General features: G+C 40.6%; 1 protein-coding gene, 1 non-coding gene and 1 pseudogene across 2 annotated transcripts; 2 read left to right on the top strand and 1 right to left on the bottom strand.

Annotated features, from left to right (window-relative positions):
• The window catches only part of LOC138159510 (pre-mRNA-splicing factor SLU7 pseudogene), an 8,000-nt pseudogene extending 3,905 nt beyond the window's left edge, over positions 1–4,095 (bottom strand).
• Positions 4,096–4,688: 593 nt separating this feature from the next.
• Positions 4,689–16,265, top strand: PSMD7 (proteasome 26S subunit, non-ATPase 7). Its single transcript, XM_069085458.1, has 7 exons — positions 4,689–4,894; positions 11,069–11,160; positions 11,554–11,646; positions 12,542–12,639; positions 12,932–13,012; positions 14,013–14,104; positions 15,498–16,265. The coding sequence occupies exons 1-7, from the start codon at positions 4,821–4,823 to the stop codon at positions 15,928–15,930; spliced, it is 963 nt and encodes a 320-aa protein (XP_068941559.1). The 5' UTR covers positions 4,689–4,820; the 3' UTR covers positions 15,931–16,265.
• Positions 14,648–14,753, top strand: LOC138159657 (small nucleolar RNA snoR97). The gene has a single exon (XR_011167940.1). It is a non-coding gene; the product is annotated as a small nucleolar RNA snoR97 (small nucleolar RNA).
• Positions 16,266–23,662: the final 7,397 nt, after the last annotated feature.

Genomic DNA, 23,662 nt, shown 5'->3' on the forward strand with positions numbered 1-23,662 from the left:
GGGATAGGTCTTATTATCGGGGAAACACGGTAGAAAACCATCCTGAGGGTACAGATCATGAGGTTTTTGGGGAGAGGGGTTTGCTCTATTTACTATCCCCAGTACTTAGCACTGTAAGGGGCACATAGTAAGTACTTAATAAATGTGATAACTGACTGATTGAATGATCTGTGGTAGCAAAGAATTATAGATGCTTATCAAGTGAAGAATGGCTAAACAAACTGGTTCATGAATATACTGGAATATAATTACTGTACTAAAAGAAATAATAACTATGAGGAATCCAGAGAAGCATGAAAAGATATAGATGAGTGCATATCGGATAAAGTATGCAGAACCAACAAAATAATATACACAACTACAAAAATGAAAGTAAAAAGAAGAAAACAACAAAATCTGACACTTTATGGTATTCATATAGAGTGAGGACAGCAGCGGTGGCAGAGTGGATAAAGCACTAGGCCTAGCGTCAGGAAGACCTGAGTTCAAATTTGACCTCAAACTAGCTGTGTGGCCCTAGACAAGTCATTTAACCCTTTTTGCCTCAGTTTCCTCACCTATAAAATGAGCTAGAGAAGGAAATGGCAAACCACTCCAGTATCTTTGCCAAGAAATCTCGAAAGGGGGTCATGAAAAGTCAGACATGACTGAAACAACTAAACAACAAAATAATTATAGTGACCAAACTCGTCCCCAAAGAAGTGATGAGAGGATGTACATAATACTCTTTTTTTTTTAGAGGTGGGGGATTAAGGGTGGAGATAAAAGCATATATTGTCAAATCCAATTGATATGTAATTTGGTTTGGTATTACCGAACTAATTTTTTTTCTCTTTCTTTAGCCCTTGTTATGAGGGATAATTCACTAGAAAGGGGAGGAGGAAGGATATATTTTTAAAAGATCTATAAAGGATAACAATATAAAATTAAAATAAGTGAATAAATTATTTATAGATCATTTCCATTTTTCTTCTGTTTGCTTTTCTCATTCCATGTTTCTCCTTAAATGCCTTTGGGAATTACTTTGCTTAGTTGGATCTCTTGCCAAACTTACTTTCAACCGGTTTCATCTTTCACTGCTTCTCTGTTTTATGAGTTGATACTGATCAAAATCATTCATCATCTGTATTTAAAAGATTTTACAAACTAGTTTATATTCAAAATCTGTATTGCCTTTGGTCACCATCTCTCTTTGCTTATCAAGTAAGTCAAGTGTTCACTAACTAAAGCATTTTTTATGCTTTTTTTTTTGGCAGTTGATTTATAGCAGTTAAATTTTTATATAGACGACAATCAGTGCTAATGTCATTTCTACTGTCCATTACACATTTTCATTATCTTACTTAAAGATTTGGTCATTTAAAACTGTTTTGATTGTATGCCATATCTGAATTCAAGTCTTCCCTCTGACAAATACATGTTGGGCAAGTCACCAATCCCTCAGGGCTCTAGACAAGTCTCTAAGACTATATGTTGCAAAGATGTCATCAACCTGGAAGTTCCTTATAACAATGAATTCACAGTTCCAATCCTTATCACCATTCTTATCTTTTTCTCAATATTATTCTTTTTTGTAACTTTTTGCTAATTCTGACCTTCGCTCGAACAAGTCAGTGGTCTATACACAGATATCTGATTTAGGATAACTCCCATATCAACAAGTATTTTCCTATTAAAAATAATCAATTTTTGTGATGTCACTTGGTATTCACCATGCCTAGTGTCTATTGATTCTCTTTCAAAGAAAATATTCAAGATACAACTATTTGAAGCTTCTGCGTACTCTACATGTCTTTGTCCTCTTTTCATGTCTTATTCCTGACCCATGTATTTATGTAGTGTCTTCATCTATTTCCACCTTTGCACTGAATTGCTAGGTGGCACAATGGATAGAGTATTGGGCCCAGAGTCAGGAAGATCTGGGCTTAAATGTGACTTCAAACACTAACTGTGTGACCATGCATAAATCACTTACCTTCTGTTTGCCACAGTTTCCTCAAGTGCAAAGTGGGTCATTGAGTGGATCAAATGAGATATTTTTAAAGCACTTGGCACAGTGCCGGGCACATAGTAGGTACTATATGTTAGCCATTATTATAATTTCCGTATATCAATGAAATATCACATTGATTGCCACAGTGTCTGTTCATTTCATTTGGCAGGTCTTATTGCATGCTTCACAGAATTGTTCTACCTCCTCATCCCATACAATTGATGTTGGCATATGAGTTGCAATTATTTTCATGGTAAGACTTTTTGGAAATGCTTTTATGAACACTGTAGCACAAACTGACCAAATGTACCATGAAATAATATTTCTCATTGCCTTTGGTCAAATGATAAAACTGACTCTGCCATTTCTTTTCTTTGCTTCTCCAAAGAGTACCTGAGAACCACTTTCCTTGATTTTCAACTTCTTTTTTTTTTAATTTGTTTATGATGAGAAGGTCAAGTTTGATAAGATTCAGCTCCTATGGCAATATGTCCACTTACTGGTCATTGGACAAGGACCTCAAATTTGGAGAAACAATGACTAAGTCAACATTTACAGAAGATTTAAAAATCATGAGATTCTTAGCACTTTCTTCTCCCTTTCCTGTCATTTAACAAGCACCTCATGAGGCACAAGAGGAATGGGAAAGCACAGGATTAGAGTTTGCATTTTTTGTTGTTGCTGTCTGATGGATCGTTAAGGACAAAGAATTCATTACCAAATGGCCAGACCTCTGCTGATGGTCCTCTCAATACTTGGGCTGGTGCTCAGAAAGCAGATTGTCTGTTGCCAGGACTACACACAAAACCTTTCTAGCATGATAGAACCTTGCCAGAGCTTATGCCTCACTGGCCTAGCCTGTCAGAAACCAGGACCCTTCACATCACAATTGAGCACTAGAGTAAGACTCTGTGTCTAAGAGGAGACTGTGCTATTCTGGGCTAAACCTCATCCTACAGCAGTTTGTCAGAATTAGTAAAGTCAAACAGATTTCTGTAGAGCATATTTAAGTTTTCAGAGATGCTGAGCTCCACAGAAATCAAACAGAAAAGCTTTCTAAAATTTGAAGTATAGCTTCTTAAGGAAATCCCTCTCAAAAAAAATGACATTTATACATGAAAATTAACTTTCTGTTCATAAATCAGGATGATGGCATCAACCTTCATTTATTATTAATTACAGGGAATCTTAACTATCACCCATTCACTGACACAGCAGAAACTAGAACCAAAAGCCAATTGTATCTATTCAATTATCTATGACTTCAGAAAAAGAACATGAAAATTGTGCTGATTTTAAGATGCTACAAAGTGAACAAGTATGCTAACCTTAGAGTGTCGAAATTGGCATCAGTGGCCTGAAGTTTGAATTCTGGTTTGGGCAAGTCATTTAATCTCTATGGACCTGTTTCCTCTTCTGTAAAATATGGGGTTTACAAAATATAGATGTCCTCCAAGGTCCCGTCCAGATTTTAGCTGCAAGGTCATTTCTTCTCATTCTTCAGTGTCTGAATAACTCAAGTCTAATTATCTAATGGTCTCAGCTACCACTACATGACGGCCTTTTAATACTTTATAAAGAAGTGACTATGAAATATTAATATTTTTTACTTAAATGGGTGTTTTAGGGAAATAACTGCTTAGTGATTTGGGTGTTGTGCATCCTTCATTTTCAAAGAGGACCCATGACATTATGGGGTGATATCCTGATTGCGTGTGAATCCGAATTAAGAGACAGAGCTGCACAAAGTCCTCAGCCTCACTCTCTCTTCCAGAGACACAGAAATCCAGTGGTGGGACAAAAGTCAAGAGGGCTGACAATGGCACTGGATGCAGTAGATGACCTTGGAATCCTCAAAGTCTAAGCTCTAGGCGCTCCCCAAGGTCAGCTGTCAGCCGCCCTTGCGGCTCCTGGGACCAACTGTTCTCATCAGCGCCTTGCATCAGGGGAAGTCTTCACGTGTTTGGGGGCCACATCTCCCTAACTCACTGAGGGTCCGATGCCTGTGAGGCGGAAACACCATAAGGAAAGATGGCAGCGCGGGGGTAGGACTGGCACTCCCAGGAGTGGCACTCTTTCTGCTTCACTGGCCCCTGCTCCATCTCCCGGAGTTAACACAACGTCAAACCATCGGTCTTATAATTGTGCACTTAGCGTATGGGGAGCACAAGAGCCAACGAAAGACCAAAGAGGATCGATCCTGGATCCCGAGGCAAACATCGCCCCATAACAACCAGGGAACTTAGGGGCTACTAGCCTTAAGTGATCCTTGTCGGAAGGATTATCTGTGGCCGGCACTTATTAGCTGTGGGGTCCTGGCAAGGCACTTCAAGCCCGTAACTCAGTTTCCTCATGTTTAAAATGAGGAGACTGCCCTTTAAGGGCCCTTTCAACTCTAAATCAAGGCAATTAATGAGAGGAATAAAGGCCTGACATGGAGGGGGAGGGGCTAGCTGGGGGGAAGGGGGCCCTGGGCCCAGGAAGTTCAGGAAACCCCGGATCTCCCCGGGATGGGGGCCGGTGTAGGCCCTTTCAAGGACCGGGACCCCTTCCTAATCCTCAGTTTCCCCACTTGTTAAAGTAGGGATTCGAACTCCAAAGAGATCGCTAGGCTCCAACAGCATCTGCTCCCCCGCCCGCGCCCACTTTCTCAAGATGGTGGCGCTCAGTGGCGTGGTGCAGGCCGGGAGCGGAAGCGGAAGCGGAAGGAGAGCGGTTGCGTGAGGCAGCGGAAAGGGCGGAGCCGGAGCCGGGAGTTTGCGGACGCTGAGGGGGCTTGCAGCGGCTGCAGACTTTCGCCGGTAGAAGGGCTTGACTGGCGGGCGCGATGCCGGAGCTGGCGGTGCAGAAGGTCGTGGTTCACCCCCTGGTGCTCCTCAGTGTAGTGGATCACTTCAACCGGTGAGCGTGGGCGGACGGACGGAAGAACTGAGGCCTAGGCCGGCGGCGGCTGAGGCTGAGGCTGAGTCACGGGGGCCACTGGGCCCGCCCGGAGGCGGGGAGGCTTCGGGAACCACGGCGGGGCCCCTCGGCTCCTTCACCCCGGGCTGCCTGCCTTCTGTCCTAATCGCCATCCCCCCGAGCCCCTGCCCAGGGGGAGAGGGTGCTAGGTTCAAATGCTCCGTCTGATAGGGTAGTCACCCTTGTAGCACCTGCCTCACACGGTTACTGCTGTGAACGATGCCTCTCAAAACTTTTATTTATATTTATATATATTTTGACACAGTCAGTGGGCAGCGTCTAGGACCTGAACTTCTGACTCCTTGTCAGGAGGATATTTCTATCAGAAAACATTTATACATGAAAATTAGCTCCCTGTTCGTAAGTCAGGATGATGGCGTGGTTCTTACCGCGACCACGTCAAAGTGCAGAACTCCAGCGTGTTCACCAGGGGCTGGAGGCTAAGGGAGACGCGGTGTTCTGCTGCCCGCCCTGCCCCTTCCCTTGCTCCCGGCGTCCTGTGAGGCTCGGTTCGTTAATCTCCTGTATGAGCACCTTGCCAAGAACTGGGGGTTCAAAGTTTAGCCGAAATGCCACAGTGTGACAGCAAGGGGAATGAGACCCCCGAAGGAAGTAGCCACCATGTGCAGTATGAAAGGAAAGCTGAATAGAGGCATTAAAAATGCTGGGTGAAGTGTGAGGAATTAAAGCTTCTCCCTCCGGCCACTGTTGCCTCTGACACCTGAACTGCCAACTGCCAGCTCCCTGCAGGAGTTTACCTTTTAGGAAAGAATTCTAATTGGGGGAGGTGGGGGAGATACACTCTTTCTCTCTCCTCTCTCTCTCTCTCTCTCTCTCTCTCTCCCTCCTCCTCTCCCCCCCCTCTCCCTCCCTCCCTCTCCTCCCTCTCTCTCCTCCCTACCTCCTTCCTTCCCTCCCTCTCTCTCTCCTTCCCTCCCTCCCTCTCTCTCCTCTCGATCAATCGATCCAGTTTCTTGACGTAAACTCAGGTATAATCTGAACTACAAACTCTGCAGAGTCAATTAGTTTGTAAGAATGAGACTCATTTGGAGTTGTTAATTCAATTGTACAGAGGTGGAGAAAGGTTCAACAAAATAATCGTGCTGTTACTCTTTTTGGGATTTGCATTCTTCCAACTCCTGCTTATGTTTGAACTGTCCAGACTGTCATACTTAAGTCAGTTTTTATGTTTTCACATATAAATAAACATTTGTTGGACATATTTTCTTTGAACCTTAGGTTCAGGTTGTTCCAAGAAAGTGGGGTGTGCTTCTGTTTGAACTTGGCTTTATGTAACATAGACTTCAACCTAACAACCAAAATCAAGCATACAAACAAAACAAAAAACAAAAACTATATGGTGAGTTGAAAATACCACTTAGCGTATTATATTCGTAAGCTTTTTAGGGTGCTGATCATTTTTTTTGTTTTCCTTATGGATTAAAAACCACTCCAAAGTCATTCTTTAACTTTTGGGGGTTTTTTTGTGGAAGAATATCATTATGGTTTATTTTAAGAGTTGATTTATATGGAGTATGTTCCTATGCTCATTTTTACAGATGTGAAAACCCAGTGTTAAGCAAAGTAATTTGTCTTAAGATGAATAAACAAATCAGTAAGATCCTGTAGTCAAGAATCCCGAAGTTTGGTTGATCCCATATTTCTCAAGCTTTTTCTGGCCTAGAATAAATATCAGTAGTAGCTTATTAAAAGAAAAGATGGGTTACATCGAAAAGCAGTAAGGCAGTGTGGCCACTGGAGTTTGTCAGCCATCAACTTCCCTGTTCTTTGATAAATAGTGATGTGCGATGATAAGAGTAGAGCACTGGACATGTCAGGAGGGCCCATACTCTAAGCAGTTTACTTGACTTCTCTAAAACTTAGTTTCCTATGAGGATAATGATACTTGTACCTACTTCACAGATTGGCTTTAGGATCAATGACAATGTATGCATAGTGCTTTGTAACCTTAAAACTACTGTCCATCAGTATCAGCTGCCACCATGGCAAGATAAATCATTCTACCTTTGTACTTCAAGATTCTTGTCTGTAAAATGAGCTTGCCGCCACTGATGGCCTCTGTCTCCTAGGGAACATCCAATACAAATTGGATGCTTTCTTATGAATGAAAATATTTGGAACGCATTAAGAAAAAAACTAAGTAGGAATTTTAAATAGTGATGGGAATATGTAAGTTCATTATTTTCCCATTTCCTCTTTTCCTGCCCAGATAGAGTCATCAGATTTTCTCTGGTAATTGGATGCTTCAGCTAGCATAGAATCTATAGCAATAATAATAATAGCTAACATAACTGTTAAGCACTTTTACAATTATCTCATTTGATCACAACAACCCTGGGAGGCAGGTGCTGTTATGATCCCCATTTTACACATGAAGAAACTGAGGCAGATGGAGATAAAATGATTTGCCTGGGATCGAGCAACTAGCTAACAAGTGTCTAAGACCAGATTTGATCTCAGGTCTTCCTGTCTCCAGGCCCAGCCCTCTTATCCGTTCTGCCAATTAACTGCTTTAATCTTTGAATTTAAGTATTCACATCAGGGATTCTTAATTTTAGGTTTGTGAACTTGAAAGAAAAAAAATTATACCTTTATTTTCACTAAAACTAACTGAAATTTCGTATTTCCTTCAGTTATGAATATAGGCAAAAAATCATTTGGAGAAGGGGTCCATAGGTTTTACCAAACCACCAAAGGCATCCGTGATACAAAAAAAATTAAGGAATCCTGATATAGCACTTGGGTATGTACAAGGTACATAGCATTATTAAGTCCATTTGACCTTACGGACATAGATGAGATTCCCCTAGATGAGCATAGCAGTATCGGGATTCTCAGAGCATCTGTGAAACCGAGCCACAAATATGCAGATAAGTACTTGGCTTTCATAATAACATTGACTGAACTTTGAAAAGATTTGTGACTCTGACAGGATTGACACTTGGAGCTGTGAACTGGTCTAACCATTCTGTATATCATTTTGGAATTATTCAAGAAAAGTGAATAAACTGTCAATTCCTTCTGACCCAGCAAAACAGTTTCTAGGATTATACCCCAATGAAGTCAAAAGCAATAGGTCTGGTATATGCCATAACATACACAGCAATTTTTATAGTGTCCAAAAAGAGTGCCCATCATTTGGAAAGTGGCTGAATAAACTTTGGAATATAAATGTAAAAGGATATTATTATACAGTGAGAATGAGGAATATGAAGAAATAAGGGGGCGGCTAGGTGGAACAGTGAATAGAGCACCAGCCCTGGTCAGAAGGACCTGAGTTCAAATCTGGCCTCAGACACGTAACACAAAAAATAGCCATGTGACCTTGGGCAAGTCACTTAACCCCAATGGCCCTCCAAAAAGCAAAACAAAAAACTGAAATAAGAGAACTATAGGAATAGGATTCTGGGTTTAGGGCCGGACTGAACCTTAGAGGCCAACATTTTACAGAAGAGGGAACTGGGGCACAAAATAGATTAAATGATTTGCCGAAGGTTCTAAAGCCGATAAATATTTGGGGCAGAATTTGAACTCACGTCTTGATGATATTTATAAACTGATGCAGGGTGAAAATGAAAAGAGCACTAAAAGGAAGCCAGGCTGAGTAATTAGAAAATCAGTAATGGTCCCAGAAAATGAAATCAAATATTTTTTTCCTCTCATCAGAGAAGCAAGAGACCAGCTACTAAGGTATAATGGTGTATGAACTGTTAGACATGATCTGGTTTCAGTGGAAGAGTTATTGCCAGAAATAGCATTAAAAACAAAAGGCAATAGGACTTAGAATAGAGACAAAAAAAGTTTGAAAAAATGGAGGATACAGAACTTGGAGAAATTTGGAAGGAAAAAAATTGAGTATAGTAACTTTTAAATATATTTTCCAAACTCTGGTCAAGTGACATTTGAAAGCCTTATAGTTAAGAAGCAGACCTATTTACTAAATTTTTAATTTTTCTCCATCATCAACAGTGAAGCCAACTACATTTGCACTGTAACATCACAGTTTTGATATCAGGTGGGCCATAAAACCTGCTCACTAAAGGTCCTGAATAAATGATGCAAAATACTGTGCAGAGAAACATGGAGGGTGCCTATCACGGAGTCCAAGTGGAAGGAGGAATTCCATATAGATTAGAAGATCAAATCCTTCCTCCAAGTACCCTTGTTTGCCAATAATATTGTTATAAGTCCCAGAATATTGAACAGCCTCCTGAAGGAGATCAATACTCATTCAAAAGCATTTAACCTTTATTAACCATACCACAAAAATCAAAGGGATAAAGAGTATTTGTTGTTCAAACTGATACTCAATTAACTAGCTCACAAAGTTGGTCTATTAGTATGTTTATCTTACACAGACACTGCAGGTCAGTGAACTGAACCCATAATTGAATAGTAGGGAGAGAGTAGACTGACTTGAATTTGGGAAATGTTATAGTGTTTTTAATGACCTTGGGCTTTTTTCCCTGAAACAAAAGTCCCTTTTTTAAAATACCAGAATTCTTCCCATGCTACAATATGGCTTCAGATCAGTGGATGCTAGTCTTCATAAAAATAAAATTGTGAGTCACTCCCACAGCAGTGGATAGATTCATAATAGGTGTGAATAGATTGTAGTATATTGCCAAAAAAGAATTGTACAACAAAAATTATGTAAAAGATTTCAGAGAGATTGTTCAGCCAGAGAAAATGGGCCAAATTAAATTGTGAAGCTGAGGAGTAACAGATGGATGTTCCATTCGTGGATGTGCTACATTCATGCCCACGTGATGTCAAAATCTAGAGCCAGAGCTCTGAACCTGGGGTCCATGAATAGATTTCAGGGGGTTCTGTGAACCTGGATGGGAAAACAATTATTTCTTTATTTACATTAATATTTCTGCTGCAGTAATATTTGGCTTCATTATACTTATAAAGGGATGTGTGACACAAAGATTTGTATCCCTGATTTCAAGAAAGGTCCCTGTCATAGTGTGTAAACCTTTCAAGAATTTATAAAAAGGTAGAACCAAGAGTTGTACAGATTGGGTTGGAGTGGATGAGTTTCATGCCCTTAGAGGAAATGTCTCCATCAGAGATCACAGATCCCTCAAAATACCAGTATTCCTGGAATAGATGACTATTTAATACAGACTTGAAGGATTTCTAACTTTTTAATAGCAAATAGTTTATAATTTAAAAAAAACCTCAAAACATTTCTATTCCCTTTTAATTTAGTAATGGCTGCCAAGAAGACTGATCCGTTTATAGCTATGCAATCGGTATTTTTTTATTGTTTTGTTGACTTTTTTCCCACATTACCATAATTTACCCCAGTAACCTTCTCCAAGAGAGCCTCTCCCATATGATAACAAATAATATTTTTTTAACACAAAAAGAGTAGGGTGAGAAGGGTCAGCATAACAGACCAATATCCAAACAAGTTTGAGAATACATACTGTACCACACTTACTTACGGACCCCCTGCCTCTGCTTATTCTTTGTCGTTTTACAACATGCACTTGATTGGGGGGAGGGGGAGGATGGAGTTCTTTCCATTTACATTGGGATCATCTGTGTATATTGTTTTCTGGGCTTTTCACTCTGCATCATATCAGGTAGAGGCTCATATTTTGCTTCTCTCTTCATATTTGTCATTTCTTACAGCACAGTAATGGTACATTACATTCATGCACCACCATTTTTTTGGCCATTCCTAGTCATTGGGCATCTGCTTTGTTTCCAATTCTTTGCCATCACTCCTATAAATATTTTAGTGTATATGAGGACTTTCTTCTCACCAGTGTCGTCCTTGGGGTATGAGCCTAGTTGTGAACTCTCTGGGTAAGCTTCATTTGTTTAATTTCACGTTGCTTTCCAGAATGGATGTACTGATTCACTTCTCTACCAATAATGCACTAGTGTTCCTATCTTCCTACAGTCCCTCCAGCATTTACTATTACTGTCTTTTGTCATCTCTGCTAATTTGCAGAGTATCAGGTGAAACTTAAGAGTTGTCTTGTGATGAATATTTTTATGAGGCTCTAAATGACACCTGCAGGATTCATGTGTTTTATGTTTATTATCCAAACTGTCTTCTATTTTCTCTTTTAGAATAGGAAAAGTTGGAAATCAGAAACGTGTTGTTGGTGTGCTCTTAGGGTCATGGCAGAAAAAAGTACTTGATGTATCCAACAGTTTTGCAGGTAACAGATAATATTACATCTTTCTGGCCAAAGTTAGACCAAGGGTGGGGGATCCTGTGACCTCGAAGCCACATGTGCCTGCAGGAAACCCATCCCTGGGTTAGACTCATTGTCTAACTATCCACCTTTAAAGTTTTTATTTTTCTTGTTAACCATTTCTCATACATTCTGGCCATGCCACTTGTTAAGAGTAACTAAAATTGTCCACATAAATAGACACTACTGTTTATTTTTAATATTGATTCCCGCACAAATCAGTAAGTTGAGATATCTTTACTGATTCTAACATTAGTATAGATTATTATGTGACGAGGTTGAGGACCACTTGTTTTTATATATTTCTGCACTTTTCATTAACCAACATGATAAACCACATCTTGCTTTTCTCTTTAGTTCCTTTTGATGAAGATGACAAAGATGACTCTGTCTGGTTTCTTGATCACGACTATTTGGAAAATATGTATGGAATGTTTAAAAAGGTCAATGGTATGTATTTTATTAGAGGGACTTGTAACATTTTATAATTACGAATAATCACAATCATAAAGAGCTGTCTGTTTGTAAATCTGAGTTAGTATCTAATCTCTAGTTTTACCAATTAAGAAAGCAGACCTGCAGAGGTTAAATGAATTGCTGTAATCACATTTTAGAAAGGGCAAAGCCAACACTCTTAACTCCTAATTCACTGCTTCTTCCGTTATAGCATATTACAATTCTATGACCAGAAATAAGTTTTAGGAAAATTATTTTGACCGCAGACAGACTATATTCCTTCACATGCTTACGTTTTATCTTGCATTTAAATATTATCTTAAATTCTTTAGTTTCTCTGTTTATGTTTGTCTTATTTCAGATTAGAGTCTTAACTCCTAGAGAAAGCACACGCTATACTGTGTTTTAGGAGGGGAAGTCAATAAAGTAAACTTAAGTATCTCTTCAAAGTTCATATTTTTTTAGAAATATAAACAAAAGCTGTTGCTAATTTTTTTATTGTAGAAGATAAGTACTATGTATTTAGGCATGGTAATGAGGATGTATATTAATAATACAGATTATAGACAAAGTCTGTCTATAAAAATTTAAAACTCACCTTCCTTGTTGCCATTTCCTTTTTTATTCCCCATTTCACTCACTGTAGAGTAGATGCTTAATAGATACTTGTTGATCCTTCATTCCCTTTCCCCTCTTGGTAAAGAGTTGGAAGACTACAGGTTTTGAATGTTGCATGCTCCATCAGGCCCAGTTCCATTAGAGATAGATGCCTGGGATTTTTAGAAGTTCAGAAAACAAGACATAAATCCTTCCAAACAATTTAGATTGCTTTCCTTAGTGAGTGACCTTTTCAAAATTACACTTATTAGACTTTTTTTTTTCTTTCCAGCCAGAGAAAGGATAGTTGGGTGGTACCATACAGGCCCAAAACTACACAAGAATGACATTGCCATCAATGAACTCATGAAAAGATATTGCCCTAACTCGGTAAGTGCTTTCCAAATAATAATCCCTGAAGAGTGCCCCTTGGTTACTTGTATTGCCAACTAGCTCAGACAGGATGGTCATAGAAGGGACTAATATGGGATTATAGTAAAATACACTCAAAGAGACATAACTTCATTTATCACGTGACGAATAGTTTATTCCTTAATGATGATGAATATGTAGAGCAAGTGCTGTAATGTGACTTAGCTTGGCTCATTACTGACAAAAAAGCCATACGCATTCTCTGCTCTGCCATGCCTGCAATGGTTTGCTAAAGTGTTTTGTCCTCCAGGTATTGGTGATTATTGATGTGAAGCCAAAGGACCTTGGGCTGCCCACAGAAGCATATATTTCCGTTGAAGAAGTTCATGATGTGAGTCATCCAACTTTTTTGGTTTTTAAAAATCTTTTTTTTTTTTATACTTTCCATCTGCTACAAGAGCACGTGGCTTTGGTTCTCTTTGGCATGTAATGTTTTCAAGACAAAAACTCCTATTGTATTAAAGTAAAGGAAAAAATAGATTGTTTCTGCTAACACTTAGTTTTAAGAAGTACTTCTCTGAGTTTTAATTCTTGAATTGTAGACTGTTAGAATTGGAAAGGGTGTTAAATAGCATCTAGTTCATTCCCTTCTTTTTGCATATAAGGAGATGGAGGCCTAGAGGATCAAGTGAGAAGTTAGTAACAAAACTGGACCCACATCCTAAGGGGTCTGCCCTCCTTCCTTCTCCCCTCCCTGAGTTCACTGCTTAGTGAATGCCTTGGTGGTTTTGGTCCCAGGAGCCATTTTCAAATGATAGGATTATCTGTCCTTCTAATAGATTAGTCCTGCAAAGGCAGGCTGGCAGGATACCCAGAAGGAATATTTAACATGTGAGCACTGATACCTACCTTGTCCTCTGCCACCTAGTGCCTCTCAGAAGAGTCAGAGACTGGCCAGAGAATTGCTGTAGAGCTGACCCTTGGCCTGACGGTGGATCCTCATCATTACCATCACAGTAGTGATCCAGGGATGGGGAGGAAGCAAGCCAGGACCTGGTGGTTTTGTTTTATTTTCAGGGCCCTTTCTAAATTATTAAGCATTTACTAGGAAAAGTTAAATTTAAGTTATTTCAACTCTGAGTGTTCTATCTTCTAAACATCTAAATATGTGAATGGGCAACTAGGCAGGAGGCAGCCACAGGTTTGCTCCACAGATCTGTGTGGATCCGGCCTCTCAGCAGCTGGTGTAGATTACAGCCCATTCACTGCCTTTCCCAGTGTGATTCTGGCCCTTGTCTTACTTGTCTCATCTCAGTAAAGGAGCCGTCCAGAGCCTGGGCGCATTTTCTGTGCACTGTAATGTCATGACAGTCTGGCCTCTTCTCTTCCAGGACGGAACTCCAACCTCCAAGACATTTGAGCATGTGACCAGTGAAATCGGAGCAGAGGAAGCAGAAGAAGTGGGAGTGGAGCACCTGCTCCGGTGAGACCTGGTCCTGGTGGGTCAGAGCAAGGTTGTGACTGTCAAACAGGCACAGACCAAGCGCTGAAAGGGAGGCACCTCGGGAGCCATCTGACCCAAGAGGGGAAACTGAGGCTCAGGGGGGTAAAGGGCTTGCTTAAGATGACTATACAGGATTGAGCCCCATTCCCTTTCCACTGTGCCCCCTGATTCGTATCATTTGCCTAAAACACGGTGTAGCCATGTTTCTACATACACTTTTCTTTTTCTAGGAGTCATTTATTTATTTTGTGTCCCAGTGAGTCTGATTTGGAAAAGGAATGGGTCTCTGTGTGGCACTTCTGTTTGAAAAGTTACAGTAAAGATTCCTTTCAGTTATGATTCTGTTACCTAACTAAGCTTCAGCATCCCATTGATGGAGCACTTTTTAGAAGTGGGAGATATGAGTTACTGAATTTGACTTGCCTATGATCAGATAAGTCATAGGATCTTTAGATAATAGTTAACTTTTATCTGTATATGTTTTAACTTTGCAAAATACCTTCTTCCCAACAACAAGTATTATTATGATCCTAGGATTTAAGACTGAAAGGGACCTCAGAAATAAATTATCTAATTCAGCCTCTTTTTACAAATGAGGAAACTGAGGTTTAAGGAAGTTAAGAGATTTGTCAGGGTAATACAAATAATACATAGCAGAGCCAGGGCCCAAACCTGAGCCCTTTGTCTTCACCTCCCATACCACTCTTCATGATTTGGTTTCTAGATGTCTGTGACCAGTGTTATTGTCATTAAGGCTTTTCACATTTCAGTAATGATCATCCTGTTAGAAATAACCCTTTTCCAGTATAGTACTTGAAGATTTGGAGGGAGGGTGTATGATCTCCTTGATTTGAGTCCTCCCTCCACTTCCCATCCTAGTCCTGCTGCTGCTTAGTAGGACATTTATGGCCAGATGTTGAGCTACCTGAGTGTTGGGGGTTGATTTTAATTAAAATATATACATATTTTTTGTTAGTAAACATTTTTATTGATACCCTTTATTTTTAGGATGTCTGGATTTCCTCCTGTAAACATCATTCTTTCCAGAGAGCCATCCCTTTTAACAAAAAAGTTTAATTGTCTCTTATTCCTTTAGGAAGATTGAACTTTTTTCCTCTTTAAAATGATGGAGTTGGATCATATGATCTTTGAAAGTCACTCCAGGTCAAAAATCTATGATCCTATAAACTCATCAGTATTAAACATAAGTCTGACAGTTAATATCTCCCCAAATCCTTAAATTACCTGATAGTTTAGATACGAAATCCTTTGTTTCACTTTACTTCCTTTTCTCTGGCAAAGCTGGGTGTTTGAGCCTCTGTGGAAGGACTGTTGCCTAATATATTTCCCACCCTATTCTGGACTGTTGCAGAGACATCAAAGACACCACGGTGGGGACCCTTTCTCAGCGTATCACAAATCAGGTCCATGGCTTAAAGGGACTGAACTCCAAGCTTCTGGACATCAGGGGCTACCTGGAAAAAGTGGCAATGGGCAAGCTGCCCATCAACCACCAGATAATCTACCAGCTGCAGGACGTCTTCAATCTGTTGCCTGATGTCAATCTACAAGAGTTCGTCAAGGCATTTTACCTGAAGACCAACGACCAGATGGTGGTGGTGTACTTGGCCTCACTGATCCGATCAGTGGTCGCCTTGCACAACCTCATCAACAACAAGATTGCCAACCGGGACGCCGAGAAGAAAGAGGGTCAGGAAAAGGAGGAGAGCAAAAAGGAGAGGAAAGACGATAAGGAGAAGGAGAAAGGCGATGCCAAGAAAGAAGAGAAAAAGGAGAAAAAATAGAGCTTGGTGTGGTCTGGAGGGGTTTTTTTTGGTTTGTTTTGGAATTAAAAAATATTGCAGGCTAAATGAGTATGCTGCTAGAGGGTTCTTTTCCCTGTCAAGTGCTTGTTATGACGTTGTTTTGATCATTCTCTGCCTTATCCCAGAAAGGAAAAGCCCTTGCTGTGGGAGCATTCAAGTAAAGAGGGGGTAAAAGGGACCGAGTTCTCCCAGAGTGGCAGCTATGACACCGGCGTGTGTTATTGGGGTTTTATGGGCCTCCAGCATTGTGAGGAGGAGCAAGGATGTAGTGCAGCTCACTTTATTTTTCCCCATTAAAACCATGTTTTGAAAAACCGTTGTCCGCCCTTTTCTCATCCTGAAGATCATTTGGGTCTGTCCCCAGCAGAACATCAAACTTCCAGACTAAGCATAAATGTACACACTCTGCCTTCTGTCTGCCTGCATTCTGTCCCTCCTCCTGAGCTCTTGGCAGAGGATCCCACACCAAGGGACTTCACGTTTTGAGCCTGAGATTGAGCTCCATATGTTTACCTTCGAAGAGATAATTAAATGGTTTGGTTTGTAAACTTGCGTTCATCATTTTTGACTCTAGAAGCTAGTGACCAGTGAGTCTGGAGTGAGACAGCTCAGCTGAAGGTCTTAAAACAAGAGCCAAACCTGAAAGAAACTCCCTTTACAAAAGTCGTTACATGTGACCCCTGAAAGGTGTGGATCTCAACCCATTAAATATACCTGAGATAAGTAGGCAGCTTGGTGTAGAACAAGGAGTGTGGAGTCCCTAGTCCCAACTCTGCTCCCAACTTTATATGACTAGGGCCTAGGCCTTCACCCTCACTAGGCCTATGTCAGCATCAGTAAAATGAAGGATTTAGGATCTCTTTTTGTCCAAGAAAGTAAATTCCAAGTAACTCCTAGAAGGAAAAGGCAGGAAGATACTTGGTTTTAAGTGAGTTATCTTACAAAGTCTATACTTGTAGTTCTCTATGTCATTAACAGGATTAAGTCCCAATATGCACACCTGAATAAGCAGCCACCTTGATCTCATTACCACTGAATTAAGTAAATGAACTTGCTTTCTGCTGCTTGGGCAGGATTTGAACCCCATTACTAAATGGGTATGTAACTGAAACATGAATATGAGGTGAAAGATAGTAGTGAATTTGGTGCCAAGCTAGTCAATGCCAAGGTCCCTTCCAGCTCTCACGTCAAGCTGTTTTTCAATGTAACTGCATTACTGTGATATTGACTCTTGGTTACACCATTCCTTCATAATCATGGAAAAGGATAATGGTTCTGACAACAAGGAATGGGTTGCTGGTGCTTCCCAGAATGGGAAGTTGGAACACCTTAAATAAAAGACACCAATCACTAGGGCCTGCTTGGGTAAATTCAATGGACTGGTTCAGATAGTAGTTGATATATAATGTATATATCAACTACTATATCTTATCTATATACTTGATAATGTATATATCAACTACTATATAACTACTATATCATCTATAATGTATAAGGTACGTGAGTTTCTGCCCTAAAGTTGATGACAGTTTTGGAAGGACAGTAAGCAGATGATCTCATCTGTCAGTTGATGAGCATTTATAAAGTGCTGGTCATTGGGCTAAAAGAATACTAAAAAAACAGACCCTGCTCTCAAGTAGCTAACAGACTACGGGAGACAGCACACAAACAGATGTATAAGCAAGATAGATACAGAATTAATTGTCGTTCATTTCAGAAGGAAGCTTTTAAGATTAAGGAGGCTTAGGAAGGGTTTTCCACGCCTGGGGGACAACTAGTCCTCATGTGGAGCTGGGGTATGGAGTGTCACATTTGAAGAACAAAGAGGCCAGAGTCATGACATCATAGAGAACGTGGAGGAAAGTAAGGTGTGAGAAAACTGAAAAGAGGAAGGGCCCAGGTTATAAAGGGCTTTGAAAATCAAACAGGATTTCATCTCTGGTCCTGAAGGTAATAGGAACTATTGGAGTTTATTGAATAGGGGCATAATGTGATCAGGCCTATTTTTTTAGGTTTTAGAAGATCATTTTGTCAGCTATGAGATTGGATTTGGGAAAGACTGTAACAGGAAAGCCTGGCAGAAAGCTGTTGCAGTAGTCCAGATGTGAAACGAGAGGAGAGAATGGGGAGTATGTTCAAGAAATGTTACAAAGGTAGAAATGGCGCCTTAGCTACAACTGGATATGAGGGGTGAGTGATTGGGTGACCGGGAAGGTGGTGGGACCCTCAGCAGTAATGGGAAAGTCAGGAAGAGGGGAATATCAGGGAAAGCTAATGAGTATAGTTTTGGACATGTTGAGTTTAAGATGTTTGTGGGACATCCAGATATCAAAATACCAATTGGATATGCAAAACGAGGCTAAGAAAAGTTAGAACTGGGCAAGTAGATCTGAGTCTTCTGAGTAGGGATGATAATTGAAAACAGGGGAGTGAAGATTTGCTGGTGAGAGTCGTCTTCTCTATCATGTAGGAAGTTCTGATTTTCAAAAGAACTAAAAATAAAAGTACTTAGCCCTAAAAATTATCCTGAATGCAAGTTAATGTGATTCAGAGGACACTTTTGGAGTTAACAGAGCTCTAAAATAAGCCTTATAATGAATTGTACGATGATCCACTAAAGGGCTAGCTAACAATTTGCTGGTTAAAAGAATAGAAGAGGGGCAGCTAGGTGGCGCAGTGAATAGAGCACCAGCCCTGGAGTCAAATCCGTCCTTAGACACTTAACACTCACTAGCTATGTGACCTTACTCAAGTCACAACCCCAATTGCCCTCCAAAAAGCAAAAAAGAAGAAGAAGATGTGCCAGTTTTAACCATACAAATAAAAGTGTATACAAAGTAGTGGTCACATTGATGTTCCAGAAAATGCCTATATGAATGTCTGAAAGGCATGCTTCATTGAGTTTGAGTTCAAAAGACAGAAATGTCTTGACGAGTAGAAACAAGGAAAATGTTTAATGGGATTTTTCTCTCTGCAGAAGTTCCAGTGCAGAAAAAGAAAGACCAGGCAGGGGAGCCCAATTATTGAATAGGGGCATAATGTGGTGAGGCCTATTTTTTTGTCTGGAGCATGAGGGAAAGAAGAGAAATCGTGGGTTGGGTAGAAGTAGCTTATAGATGAATACCTTTAAGCCCTAATTGAGAGCCTGATTTGTTTAGAACCATTTCCCCAAACCTGAAGGAGTGACCACAGATGGAAGATTAATTTGGTTGCCATGTTTAGAAGAGGGGAGAGAGACAGCAGCAACAGAGGCTGGGGATATATTGTCAGGGGTAAGGCCAACACCCAAAGAAGGGACATGATGAAAATAGAATGGAAAGGGCAGATTCAAGAGTTGGTGTAGAAAGAAAAATGTGTCTTCCTGATTGGGTCTGGAGAAACAGACTGGGAAGGAGGAAGGAAACAGTAAGCATCTCCTATATGACCAGAGGCCCCATTAAATCCTGCTGAGCTTGAGGTTCAGTGAGGGGGTACCTGATTGGAGATGATTGCCAGGCAAGGATTTGAAATCTGGCCTTGTTAATGGTTGGTCTGAGTTGAACCCTTAACCATTTTTTCAGAGTCTGACGAAAGAGTAAAGTTATGCAGGGTTGTGGGATTTTAAATACACATTTAAGTCTTAGTTGGTAGAAGTGACCTCTGAGCACCAGAGTTAGAGGGTGCCTGTGACTCAAAAGGTAGGCCTATACACTGAGAACAAAGGATAGCAAAACAGCCCCACATTGTACTCATATCCATAAGACCTCCAGTGTGCTTGATAAATTCTCTGCAGAGGATTTTGGGAACATAATAGGCAAGAATGGTGTTGAAAAAGAAGAAATGTTTAACTTGCATTCTGAACCTAAAGGGGAAATATCGATGACATTTCAGACCCAGCAAAGTGTTGAGCAAACAAGAATACTGGACCTGTCTAGTCCTTGTTACCATATCATCAATGTGTCGCACACATACGGTAAAAACAGCCTGGCTTTCTCCTCCTTTCTGTGGAAAATTAGTATATGGCATATAGTATCACTAAGGGACAATCAGTCAGTCTCCTTATAGCAAATGCTGCCCTCCATAAGGTGTAGGACTACTTGCTGCCCTCATCCCATCGGAGTCGTCATTTTGGTTTAACTAAGTAGCAGCTGGCTTCAGTCTCTAGCTCACAACCCGTCGTCCATCTTACAGGAGTGGTAGACCTGAGAGATCTGAAAAGTTACTGTTTTAAAAGTGAAAGCCCCAGTAAATGACTGATCCCAAGCCTACTCCCAGTCTCTACAGCACAGGGGCTGTACGATGTATTTCCGTTTCCTAAATCCCTCAGGAATGACCAGTATAGATTTCTGCAATCTGGTTGCTGCTACACATCTTAAGAAGAGTGGTTTCTGGATCCTGTTCTTAACTGATTTTCCATTTTGAAAAATAACAGTGGGATCATCCCTAAATTCATAAGTAAATGACCTAAATTACAGATGGTTTGAGCAAACAGAATGTCCAAAAATAATGGCCTACAACCAACCCAAACTTAGTACTTGGTAAGCTATCTCTTTTCCTGCCCCATTTTGACTGTTAAATGTCTACTATATACTAAGTACATTGAGTGAAAAACCAAAGCCATTTACTGTAACCTCCCTCTTTTCCCCTTCTCTACATCATAATTCCTTGAGGTCACCCGCATTCTCTCCTTCACTGTAACAATCTCTGGTAAAGAGATGACTCTTCCTCACCAAGGCCAACCCTTCTCTATGTGCTTTTGATCTACCCCTCCCCATCTTCTCCAGCAGATTCCTTTCCCTAATCTTCACTCTCTCCATCAGTTGGCTCCTTCCCAGCTACCCCCAAGTAAACCTTATAAAATCCTCACTAGACACCACCACCCCTGTCACCCACCCTAGTTCAGACCCTCATGACTTCTCCCCTGGCCTATTAGAGTTTCTCCCCCTGCCTCATCTTTCCTTTCCCCAGTGTGGCCAAATTGATTTTTTTTTCCTCAATTTTAAGTCTATGTCATTCCCCTCCTCTGTAAATTCCAGTGGTTCCTTGTCTGGCATTAAAAGACTTCACAACCTGACCACAACATACATTTCCTGCTTTCTTACAGATTACACTCCTCCATACAAACTAGGCTACAGCCAAATTGGCCTTCATACTTTTGCTCCCTCATGGCGCTCATCTCCTCTGTCTGTACCTTTGCATTGTCTATCCTCAATGCCTGGAAGGTTCCCTAGCCTCACCTGTGCCTCCCTAGTTTCCTCTGGGGCCTGGCTTAAGTGCTTACTCCTGCAGCAAGTCTTTCCTGATCCCCCCTGGCTATCAGCACCTCCCCCAGTATACCTTTTATCTGTATTGCATATACTTTAATAATAATATTTATCTACAAATAATAATATTTGAAGCTTGCAAAGCACTCTATGAATATTGTTTCCTTTGATCCTCACAACAACCCTAGGAGGTAGGTGGACCCCCATGTTACAAATGGGGAAACTGTGGCAGACACATTATGTAACTTGCCCAGAGTCATACAGAGTCTGAGGCCAGTTTGAACTCAGGTCTTCCTGAGTTCAGGTCCAGTATCCCATCTGTTGCCCTATGTCACCTCCCCTAGCTAGGATTGTAAACTCCTTGAAGGCAGGGACTTGGTCATTTTTGTCTTTACATTCTCAGGATTTATTATAATGCTGGGCCCAGAGTAGATACTTAAATGTTTGCTGATTGATTGATTGATTGGATCTTCTGGGCAGGAACCCTAGGATTTCACTCTAGTTTCCATTAGGCCTTCTAGCATAGAGTTCATCCACTTAAAACTATTCTATTTTTTTTTAAGTATAAAGAAAGTTTTATACAAATATTTGGGTAGATCAAGTACTCATTCACTTGCTGCCTTACTCTATCCACCATGCCATGTGCCTTCTGAACGCTATGAGGCTTGGAATTGACCACATTTGCAATGTACTCACAACAGCGACAAATATTTTCAATATAAAAATTAGTTTATCCTTTCTCTTTTCGATATTTTATGGATGAACAAGTAAGTGAGAGAATATTTCCAACAAAATTATAGATTCAGACTCCATTCCTAGTCTGGCTATAACTGACCTGCACTGTGCCTTGACTTTGGAGTCCATTTTTAATTAGGTAAATTTCTGCCAAGAAAATGTTTGTTACTAAGGTTCCACTATTCCCCTTTACTGCCAATATACACAAATGGTTGATTCTATAAATCATCACAATCTTACCTTCATAAACCACATGGGATCATTTGAATTTAACAGCTGGGGGTGGTTAGCCTAGAAGAGAATATGATAGCTACCTTAATGTGTCTTGGGGCTGCCATGTAAAAGAGAGGTTCAGCTTGTTCTCTTTGGCTCCAGAAGATAGAAGTAGGAGCATCCGGGGAGAAGCTGAAGAACAAAGCAGGCTTAAGGCCAGGGAAAACTTCCTGATAATAGAAACTTGCCCAGAAGTGGAAATGAGCTGTCTTTGAAAGAGACAATGAATTCTCCATCACTAGCCTGAGAGGTTATTGGTGCAGATATGGATTGGATAAGATGGACTCTGAGGTCCCTTCCAAACATGAGATTACTGTGATCTTTCCTTTTTTCTGTCCTTTCTTCCAACAAGGTCTCCCTATCTTGCCCAGTTTCCAATCTGGGCCAATTTGATCTTCCATAGGCGGCCTGGAGACACTTGGAAGCTTATCGTATTGCTGCTAGCCTTAGTGGGGACACCCAAACAGGAGTAGGGGCTCCTGAGCTTAAGAGATCCATCTTCCTAAGCCTCCCCTAAAAGCAAGGATTACAGAGATGCTGCAGTTTTCCACATATCATTTCTGTTGGAAGTATGGTTAGGCTAACACACAGCCACAGCTGTCCATCTATCACTGGGCCAGCAAGTGGGCATACCTCCATAACTGTTGCCATTAATGGTGAAAACGGGACCCATATAGCAACTGTAAGTCTAAGAGTCAGGAGATGGAGTTGTGAATAGCAAAGCAGCAAAGCCCCCATCTCCAACATGAATAGTACCATTCTGTCTGTTTTTCAAGTTTACAAGGCACTTCTTAACAACAACCCTACGTAAATATTGTCCCCATTTTATAGATGATGGAACAGAGGCTCAGAGAACTTAATTATTTGCCCATGGTCATATAGTTAATATCATAAACAAGGCTCAAATCCCCAAGTCTTCTGGCTCTTTTCACTACAGGAGACTTCTTATAGCCTGGGGACACTTTGGGCAAGTCTCCTTTTGCCTTCAAAACATTCTAGACATAAAAGAATCTCTTCTGTTTTAAAGACGTCCTTCCACCCAGAAAGATTTTTATAACTTTCCTCAGTAAACTTCTCCAGTGTTTAATAATTATAGGTCATTTCATAGGCATGTTCTGATTTGCATGCCTGAGCTAAATGGTTTTCTGAATTAAATGGTTTCCAGTCTTTGGCTAGAGAGCACCCCAATGTGCATCTACTTCAGATTAACTGAAGAGAGTCAGTCAATAAACATTTATTAAATGCCTACTATACACCCAGCACTACACTAAGTTCTGGGGATACGAAAAGAGGTGAAAGACCATCTAATGGAGGAGATAGCATGCAAAAGACTGTGTCCAAACAAGCTACAGGCAGGACAAACTGGGAATAATCAACAAAAGGGAGACTGACAGTATTTACGGAATCAGGAAGACAAAAGTATAGAGGATAATACAGAAAGGTGAGGAACGTTAGAAGGG

The sequence above is a fragment of the Petaurus breviceps genome, unplaced genomic scaffold, assembly GCF_028583685.1.
Source record: "Petaurus breviceps papuanus isolate PSGF00001 unplaced genomic scaffold, PetGlider_PUasm1.0 176, whole genome shotgun sequence".
Taxonomy (NCBI): domain Eukaryota; kingdom Metazoa; phylum Chordata; class Mammalia; order Diprotodontia; family Petauridae; genus Petaurus; species Petaurus breviceps.

Coding starts and splice junctions, on each gene's coding strand:
- PSMD7 (XM_069085458.1), top strand. CDS start 4,821: ATGCCGGAGCTGGCGGTGCAGAAGGTCGTGGTTCACCCCCTGGTGCTC. Junction 11,647..12,541: donor AATGTTTAAAAAGGTCAATG/GTATGTATTTTA, acceptor TTTTCTTTCCAG/CCAGAGAAAGGATAGTTGGG. Junction 12,640..12,931: donor AAAGATATTGCCCTAACTCG/GTAAGTGCTTTC, acceptor TTTGTCCTCCAG/GTATTGGTGATTATTGATGT.